The 10,111-nt window shown below is 43.2% G+C and overlaps 1 protein-coding gene across 2 annotated transcripts in view; it reads left to right on the top strand.

Moving 5' to 3' along the window:
• The window catches only part of NT5E (5'-nucleotidase ecto), a 40,735-nt gene extending 31,843 nt beyond the window's left edge, over positions 1–8,892 (top strand). Inside the window, exons 6-9 of one of the 2 annotated variants that reach the window (XR_013999040.1) lie at positions 1,097–1,202; positions 2,067–2,209; positions 3,581–3,781; positions 6,616–8,734. Coding sequence is in view for 1 of the 2 variants with exons in the window: in XM_081140560.1 (XP_080996686.1) it covers positions 1,097–1,202; positions 2,067–2,216; positions 3,581–3,781; positions 6,616–6,779 (621 nt within the window). In the remaining variant the exon portion in view is untranslated. Of the gene's footprint in view, positions 1–1,096; positions 1,203–2,066; positions 2,217–3,580; positions 3,782–6,615 lie in introns of both variants that reach the window. The other variant, XM_081140560.1, reaches the window with a different exon arrangement.
• The last annotated feature ends 1,219 nt before the right edge of the window (positions 8,893–10,111 follow it).

Genomic DNA, 10,111 nt, shown 5'->3' on the forward strand with positions numbered 1-10,111 from the left:
TGTCTGAATTTTGGGTGTTGCTTTTCCTGTAAGATCTGAATACACAAACTCTCCTGCTCTGAAGATGTAGACATAGCAGATAAAACACATCTGCCTGGGCCTAACTTGGCCAGACTGTATTTCCTTGGTCTGAGCTCTTGACTCCAGAGAACTAGATCTCGTGGGACTGGAACCTCCTTCACAAGTAGAAAATGACAACACACATGTATAGTGATGATAAATCTTGCGGCTGAGCAAGATCACCCATGAAAAGCACCCCTCTGTCCATCTGTCTGTGGGCAGACTGCGACAGCAGCCTTCTGGGCCTATGCTGAGCCAACGTCTCCCCGGTCAGACTCAGAGCCCACCCCCAGGGGGCCCTTTCTTGGTCTGTGCTCTGCATGGTGCCTTGGACATAGCCACACCCAATAAACGTCTGCCAAATAAATGACAGTGTTCACACTTTCCAAGGTAAGATCCATGCTGCAGGGGAAGAGGAAGGTCCTGGGGGAAAAGCCCCCGACTGTAAGCAGTGCTTACCTCTCCGTTAGGAGACTGGGGCAAGAGTAAGAAAACGTGAGGTTTTGCACTAATTTTTTTTTCCAAATGAGAATGTACTAATTTTATTTCTTGTAACTTAACATATATTTTGTAAAAGAAAAGTAAGAATGCAGCGGGTTCTCCCCAGTTTCAGGAGGCTGTCTCTGGGCCTTCAAAATGGCCAGTGTGTGAATTGGCTGGGGATGCAGACCTGCAGGCCAGGGTTCTTGTTGGTCCCAGGCCTGGAGTTAAAAGGCTTTCAGGTCCCACCTTCAGGAGCCAGGGTGGGGCCTTCCCTGGAGCAGCAGCACCCAGGCCAGTCTGCATGGAGGCCCCATCCTGACACCATAAGCGCCAGTTTCAATGAGGCCCACTGAGAGCACAGGACTGGCCACTACATGTTATTTTTGCTTCTCAGAGCATAAAGCTAGTTCTGATCATACTTGAGAGATCTCTGGGAACACGGGAGCAGGGGAGAAGCAGCTTTGTTTCCTCAGTAAATCCAACCACATTCCTGGAACTGATCCTAAGGAAGAAGACCCAGAATAACTAATGGAAACTCATGCTACCATTGCAGATTAACAACAACCTTAGACACTTGGATGAAATGTCCTGGAGCCACGTGTCCATGTGCATTTTGAATGGTGGTGGCATTCGGTCTCCCATTGATGAGCGGAACAACGGTATGCCCCCCAGGCTCGGGGTCCTCGGGCCGGTGTTCTCTCCCTGACCTGCCCACAGCAGCCTCAGCTGAGCTCTGCTGCCAGCCATGTACCACAGGGTCAGTCCCTTCAGCTGAAGTTAACTGCTACTCAAGTCAGTGCCTACCCAGAGGGCATGTGCACACACACACACACGCACGCACGCACGTGCGTTCTCATATGTATTTGCACACAGAGGCAATAGGCTAGGGTTAGTGGAACCCAAGCTTGATCTAAACTTCTGACTCACAAAGTTTGCCAATTTCTGGAAAATATTGACAGCCTCCATGCTGATATCTGGAAAGGGGAAGGCAAAATTGTCTTCTGTGCTGGAAAATGTACCACTGGATTAAGTCTTTGTAGTGCATTTACAGATATCCAGGGTTATATTATAGGGTGAAATAAAGCAGCTAGACAGCTACTCAAGACACTCTGGCTGTCTTCCCTGATATACAGTCAAAACCAGTCGGTTATGGTGTAAGCCCCAAGTTCATGTCATTGTTTCAATCAGGGATGGGCGGCAGGGAATACTGCCCCTCTGGAGGACCTAAGCAGTGCTTAACACTCACTGCAGATTCAGCCTCAAGCCAGGAGACCCAGGGCAAAGCACAGGTGATTGCGGAGCCACAGCCTTTCATAATCTCCTGCCATCTTGCTCAGCGGTGGAGGGCACAGCCAAAGGCCTCTTGAATCTATTCCCTCCCTAAGTGTCAGGAACCCCTTAGACAGAGCTGACGCTGACCTGCATCCCCCTCACCTCCTCCACCAGTCCGAAAGAAAACTGGTCTTGGGGTAAGCTCATTCTCAAGATATTTTCCTTCTTGCCTCATCTGTGACTACCCTCAGGCACGATCACTTGGGAGAGCCTGGCTGCTGTGTTACCCTTTGGAGGCACCTTTGACTTGGTCGACTTAAAAGGCTCCACCCTGAAGAAGGCCTTTGAGCACAGTGTGCACCGCTACGGCCAGTCCACTGGAGAGTTCCTGCAGGTGGGCGGTAAGTCACCTCCGGGTGAGGTGAGATATCCTACTGGTTGGCTTAGCTCCCTCTTCATCAGGACCTCTTGGCCAGGCTTGTTCAGGTTTCCACAAGCCAACACTGGTGCAGTCTTTTAATGCACATGGACTCCTAGACCACGAAGATCAGGTCAGTGTCAAAGCCCCAAGGGCCTGGCAGTGGGCAGTATTTACCGAGTCTGATTGGGACATCAGATGGACCCTCTGCAGGAGCAGGCCCTCCAACCTCTAAGCAGATCAGCTCTGTGAAATATTTTCTATTAAAATCTTAGTCTAAACATTCCATACTCCTTGTAAAATAAAAAAATCCCTTCTGTGTTCTAGTCATAAGCGTCTGGAACCTTCAGAGGTTCAAAGGCATGCAGCATCCAATCAGTTATTAACAGGGATCATTTCTGTGGGGGGCAGCCTGCTGCACAGACACACTTGATCATTGAAGCTAAGGGGTTCAAACTGGGCATGTGTTCTGGTAGGGCTCCAACCCTGGCCTCACCCCCACAGTGGTTATGGTTCCACTGTGACTGGGGACAAGTCTTCAAAGTCTCTGAATGAAGAAAACCTACCCTGCTCATTGCACAAATTCCAGTGAACATTGAATGAAAAGAAATGCTCTCGAAATTGCCAAGGACTTCTGAAATACTTTTATCAAGAATTCCACAGTCCAATGAATTAACCTTTAAATTAATATTCTTATTTGATCTTGAAACCACATCCTGGCGTTTTTTTTAACTGCAGCTGGTGGGCCCCCGCTCGATGGGCGTGACTGCTTTGTGGCATTCTCCCTCTACTGTTGGGGTTGACGGGCTGCAGAAGGTGGTGGGGCCTGGGCCTGCTGTCTGTGGGGTGACCCAAACATTCTGCATGTTTCCAGGAGAGTATAGAGGCAACAGCAGGCTTTGATGCTCTAGCATGGTGCCTGATAGTTGTATGTTTTGTGGAAGTCGCCCAAGGCCAAATTATTACCATTTTGTAGTCTTCAAAATTGTAACAAATGTCCTGTGCCTTTTTCTATTTCTCATTTTCCAAAGCTGTTGAACCAAGTTGCTGTATCAATTCATTCGGAATTTTAAAAAGATGTGGTTTTTCCCCGCAGAGTCACTCCTTGCCCATTCTGAGCCAGAGCCAATTTTCCTCCCCGTGGTTCTCAGCTCTCCCAGAGGACTCACCCTAACCAGGAAACGGTAGCTGCAATGTCACTTCAACTTCCTTGCTGAAATTTCACTCAGGCTCAAACTAAATGAAAACCAAGCCGTGTCCCAATTCTAGATTTTGGCCAACATCTCTTTTTTAGAAAACAGAAATTTCCCTTTGGATCCAGTGAAAACAGACTCATTTCTTTTCTAGGAATTCACGTGGTGTATGACCTTTCCCGAAAACCCTGGGACAGAGTGGTCAAACTAGATGTTCTTTGCACCCGGTGTCGAGTGCCCAGTTACGAGCCTCTCAGAATGGATGAGGTATATAAGGTAGTCCTCCCAAACTTCCTTGCCAATGGTGGCGATGGATACCAGATGTTAAAAGAAGAGGCACTACAATATAACTCAGGTAAGCACAAGTGCCTGTTCTTCTCCATATCCCAAAGGTACTTGAGAACAGTGCTGGCCCGAAGAGGGGAGCTACTCATGATGCCAGGACGGTGAAGGCAGAAGCCAGATCTTGTCCCCTGTTGCCAACTCCCTGCCCTGTGTGCAGGATACAGCCACACAGCACTGGGGATACATATGCCTGTCCCTTCCCAGTACATGTACCCAGCCACCCAAGGCCAGGGAAAATGCATTTTTAAATCAAAAATGTTTTAAAACTCTTTTATGGACATATAAACATCTATTTAAATTGTAAAAAATGAATTTTGCACTTTTAGAAAAAAATGTACCTCTAGAACTTTAGGTCGGACATGGAAAATCATCACAGTAAATCATCTCAACTTTCTAAAAGAAGCGTTTAGTGTGAATGGGTCAAGGAGTGCATGGGATACGACCCTGCCATTTCAGCACAGTGCGTAGGTGGAGCACGATGTTATGGGAGCCACACTTGATCCAGTCAGTATTTTTGTCAGCATTTAGGGCCATGGTACACCAAAAATCCTTTTGAGAACCACCTCATGTGCATAAAGTCCACTGAGAGATACACTGCCCCGTCCTCTCTCCAGGGCAGAAGTCAGTGTGCTCACAAGACACACACGCAGCTTCTCTGAATCTTCAGGATGGAGCTCAGCCAGCTTCCTCCTCAGCCTTGCCGTGGTAGACCTGCCAGTCCAGCTGACTGTTCCAAGGCGGGTGGAGCACAGAGTCAGGGCAAAGGAGGCCGCTCTTTCTGGGGAAAAAGGCACTGGCTACTTCTGTCCATTCCATGACATAAGGTATAAAGGCAAGTTTAGAAAGGCGTTCTCTTTAGCCCACAGCCATCAGCCCCCCGTGAGACAAAGAGGCCAATGGCTGTGCAGAACCAGGCCCAGACTGATGGGTGCTGGAAAGAAGGAACTCACACAGAAGGCCGAGGAAGCCTTGGCCCTAACGGCTCTCAACCCTGCCTGTACCTTAGAACCACTAGGGGAGCATTTTAAATTCAATACCAATACCTTGTCCCCAACTTTCAAGAGATTATAATTTAATTGGGTTGGGAGAAAACTCTCTTCCAGTGATTCTAATGTCTTCCCAGAGGTGAGACTCAGAGAGGGGTTCTTTTTTAAGTATTAGAGTGATTTTTTTAACTGAGATTTTATTGACATATAACATTTGTTTCAGGTGTATAATGATTTGATTTTATTATACACTGTGAAATCACCACAGTAAGTCTAGTTAATATCCATCACCACACAGTTATAAAAAACTATTTTTCTTGTGATGAGGACTTCTAAGATCTACTCTCATTGCAATGCAGCATTAACTAGTCACCGTACTGGATTGTACATTCCCAAGACTTATTTTATAACTGGACATTTGTACATTTTGATCCCCTTCACCCATCTCTCCCACCCCTCACCCCCCTGCCTCTGGTAACCGCCAATCTGTTCTCAGTACTTATTGGGTTGGTTTTGTTGTTGTTCGAGTACCACATACAAGTGAAATCATACAGTATTTGTCTTTTTTGACTTATTTCATGCAGCATAATGCCCTCAAGATCACCTGTGTTGTCCCAAACAGCAAGATTTCATTTTTTATTTTTTTTATGGCTGAATAGTGTATATACACAGAGTGGGGCAAAAGTAGGTTTACAGTTGTATCCTTTGAAACGCAGTTTATTCTTGTATTATTGTAATATTTTTCATACAAACAACTGTAAACCTACTTTTGCCCCACCTGTATATACATTTGTCATAATTTCTCTAATCATTCATCCATTGATGGATACTTAGATTGCTTCTTTTTCATGGCTACTGGAAATAATACTGTAACCCCTTTCTGTTTTTCACCTCTGGGATGCATATTTTTTAAATTAGTGTTCTCATTTTCTTTGGATAAATACTCAGAAGTGGAACTGCTGGATCATATTGTAGTTCCATTTTTAATATTTTGAGGAACAGCAATAAGGTTTTCCATTAGTGGCTCTGCCAATTATATTCCCACCAACAATGCACAAGGCTTCCCTTTTCCACATTCTCACCAACACATTTCTTGTCTTTTTGATAGTAGCCATTCTAATAGGTGTGAGGTGATACCTCATTGTGGTTTTGATTTGCATTTCTGTGATGATTAGTGATGTTGAGCATCTTTTCTTGTGCCCGTTGGCCATCCATGTATATTTGGAAAAATGTCTATTCAAATCCTCTGCCCAATTTTAATCAGATTTTTTTTCCAATGAGTTGTATGAGTTCTATATATATTTTTACTATTAACCCCTTAGCAGATATATGATTTATAGAGTGGTATTTTTAAAATAAAAGTTTGTCAGGTTCCTATGGGTTTGTCCTAGTAGGCAATTCGTATTTCCTTATCAGTTCTCCTCTTTTGAAAATGAAGTCTCCATTGCCTCTCTAGCAATTATGTGAAAATGACTCTGGAGGAAGCAAGCAAAAGGAAGCCACTTGTATGTCTCAACTAATTTCTCTTGACCCAGTTCCCTACAGCCCTCGTTCTAGAGTGGTTTAAAGGCAATGATGTCAACACCTCTTTCCTGAGTCATCTTGAGCTGAGATGACTCTGTTCCCCCAATTATCCAGTATTGAACAATGGGCACATTCACACCCGGAACACAAAAAAACAACCAAATTCTTGGCACTTATGATCACCACTCTTCTTGTTTTCTGTGACACTACCTTTGCTGATGAAATTAGTATCTTCCCAATTGTAACTACAAAGGACTTTGGAGAAATGCATCTTGTCCCCTCTCTATTAATTGATACCTTTTCTGTAATTAAAATAATGTCCATATTTTTCTAGGTGACCAAGATATCAGCGTGGTTTCTCAGTACATCTCAAAAATGAAAGTAATTTATCCAGCAATTGAAGGTCGGATCATGTTTTCTGCAGGAACTCGTTTCCATGGAAACCTTTCTCTAATGTTTCTCTCAATTTTGGCAATAATCATTGTTTTATACCAATAGCCCAAAACTCTCCTTGCCATAAATGTGTGAAACTGTGTTTTTTCTCAAGTGAGATTCAAGTCTGCCTTTTAGGAACTTTCTTTGTAATGGCACAGACCATCTTCAGAGGCTCCTAGAAGCTGAGCTTAGAAGATCACAAATGAAGACACTGACATCACCATTCAGAATCGACAACTTAGTGAACACACAGGAAAAGAATTTAAAATGAGCCCTAAGAGAGGAAGGCCAACCATCTTTAGTTTACATATTCAAATTTTAAGCTGTTCAGAATACTTAATGGTCTCCTCTATTCCTGGATGACAAATCTCTGCTTTATTTCTGGTCTCTATTTTTTCCCTTTTTAGCCCTGTCGTTATAGCAAGTTGAAAGGACTAAGCCACAGGGTAGTATCCTTTCCTGTGCCACCTATGTTCCTTGGATGAGTCAAGGAACAAATGATGTAGCAGATAATGGGACAGATCAAGTCAAGGGGCAGGGAGGAAGGGAAAGGAAGGACAGGGCACCCAGGACCAATTTTCATTAGAGAACTAAAGGACATAGATTTGTTAAACAAATATTTCCTTAGAGTAGCAGCATAGTGCCTGACACATGGTATTAACTGTTAATAATTTATGAGATTCCATCAGTTCTGCTTCTATGTTCTTTCCTCTCTTCTTAACTTTAAGGTGCCATGAGAAGAGAACCTTCTAAGACAATGTGTAAGTCCAAACTTGCAACCGTCCCTCCCCAGCAAGTGCAAGCACGGCACTTATTCTAGTCATACCATAAACACACACACACACACACTCCCTCCCCTAGTTATGGAAAACCTAGAGGGGAGACAAGGGTTGATTTTTAAAAACAGTATACAACAGAAATTTGAAGTCAGCTCTGCCTCCAAATGAGAACAGTCACTTTTAAGTCAGTCTCAAGTCTGGATATGAGAACTCCTACCTAGGAGTGAGCCCCTCTGAGCAGGTGCTCAGGAAATACCCAGACAGATGAGATGATTCGTGCCCAAAGGCGGTTGTGGGAGCATGTGAAACTGCTCAGCATTGATGAGCCAATGAAAAGTAAAACCTTCACCTTAAAAAATAGTGAGCACCTAAAAGAGAATCTACGGCCACAAAATAAAACCAAACAGAAACTTATGTGGACCATATGGGAGTATGGGAGGAGTTTCTGAGGTGCTATAATATTCCATGTCTGTGTCTGGTCGTTGATCACTCAGGCTTGTTCAGTATGTGAAATCCACTGAGCTATACTTTGTGATATATACACATTTCCAAAAAATTTATACTTATTAAAAAGTTAAAATAGGCCCTAGCCAGTTTGGATCAGTGGTTAGAGCATCAGCCCATGCACTGAAGGGTCCTGGGTTCGATTCTGGACAAGGGCACTTACCTTTGGTTACAGGCTTGATCCCCAGCCCTGGTCAGGACATGTGCAGGAGGCAACCAATCAATGTTTCTCTCTCACATTGATGTCTCTCTCCTCTCTCCCCCACTTTCTCCCTTCCACTGTCTCTGAAAAGCAATGGAAAAAATATCCTCAGGTGAGGATTTATAAATAAATAAAACATTTAAAAAATAGTAAGCAAACAGCAGCTAGAGGTTTGGAGAGGGAATATGTTTCTTAATGTTTACAAATATTAAGTACTCTTGACAGAAAATATACTTTTCATAAGCTCTTTATAAAGGCTGCTGCAGTAAAATAATGTCCTTAGTTCTATGTATATACACATTAGCTATAAATAATGTCAATAAGATTGTAGGGAAAATCAGAAGTGCATTTGGGGTATATTTTTTACACTTAGTCCATTAAAATAGGATAAATTCTACTGGAGCACAAACTTTAAAGAACATTTTTAAAAGTTTCCTAAATATGTGTGCGTGTATCGTGCAGTGGTTTAAGAAATGACCTCAAAATACTTTGCAATTGCAGATTCCAAACAATAAAATTAAAGATAAGCTCTTTGTCTTTGGTAGTTATTTCTTCTATAGGTATTTCTACACCTATAACCCAAGACAATACGACTAAAGGAAAACTCTGACAATTTATTACAGATATCATTTCCCTTGATCACAGGCCACTTGCTGTCCAATCACCCTCCCCATCCCCCTTCTCACCCCAAAACTGTAAAAAAAAAAAAAAGCATGTAATTTTTAGGGAGGTGGGAGGTGAGAAAAGTAAGAATATTCCAAATAAGACTACTATTTTTTCTGGCTTTCATACACAGAATCTGATATAGAAACTGTTTTGAGCCCTATAATGGTTTCTTAAATATAAAAAATGTCCAAGTTAGTGTCGGGGATTTTAATTAATTTATCTGAACTGGTTGTGCAGCTAAGAATCTTCAAGCATACAGATGACACAATAGGCTTTGATCCATCAGACACATTAAATACATTTGGTGGCAGAGCTGCCTTCAGCAGTCTGGAACAGTAAGCTGGGTTTCTTAGAAGAAAGCTTAGGCTGCTAATAGCTGTCCACTAGAAGAAGTTGCTACCTCAGGGTATATGTAGTCCCATAGATGTATGGCTGGGCTTGCCATAATTAGGAAAGGTCCTGGGTTCATTTCATAGGGCTACTGTAACAAAGTGCCACAAGCTGGGTTGCTTAAACAGCAGATATTTACCTCATTTCTGGAGGTTTGAAGTCTGAGAGCAAGTTGACAGGGTTAGTTCCTTCCAAGGGCTTGAGGGAAAATCTGTTGCAGGCATCTCTTCTAGTAAGCTCAGGCACTCCTTGCCTTATAGATGGTATTCTCCCTGTGCTTTTACACGTTGGTTTCTCTCTGTATATGTCTGATTCTGTGTCTAAATTTCCACTTTTTATACGGACAATCATTGAATAAGGCCCACTCTAATGATTTCACTTGAATCATCTTGTAAAAACTCTATTTCCAAATAAAGTCACATTCATAGGTACTGAGGGTTTAGGACTGAAACCCTGCCACAGTGATGCAGGCATTCCCTGGTCCAGGGACTCAAGGGTCTGCAACCTGGTATGCAACCCACTGTAGGCTCTTGGCTTCATGCAGGAAAGAATTCAAATACAAGCCAGCATAGAGTTTAAAGTAAAAATGAGTTTATTAGTGAAGCAGTGAGACAGAGAATGAGCTGCTTTGCTTCCTTTATTGAGGTTCACTTAACTGAGGGCTAGGGCATTCAATAAAGGAGAGGAATATTCAGGATCTTTCTGGGAAAGGGGTGAAGATTTCTCAGAACTCCATACTGTCTCCTTATGTGGGCTTTCTGTTTCCGATCATGGCAGCTCAAGATGTGTTGTTTAGCATGCTAATAATGTATTACAATGAGCATATAATGAGGCTAGGGTTACCATGAGGTGAA

The sequence above is a fragment of the Miniopterus schreibersii genome, assembly GCF_964146895.1.
Source record: "Miniopterus schreibersii genome assembly, chromosome: 6".
NCBI classification, from domain to species: domain Eukaryota; kingdom Metazoa; phylum Chordata; class Mammalia; order Chiroptera; family Miniopteridae; genus Miniopterus; species Miniopterus schreibersii.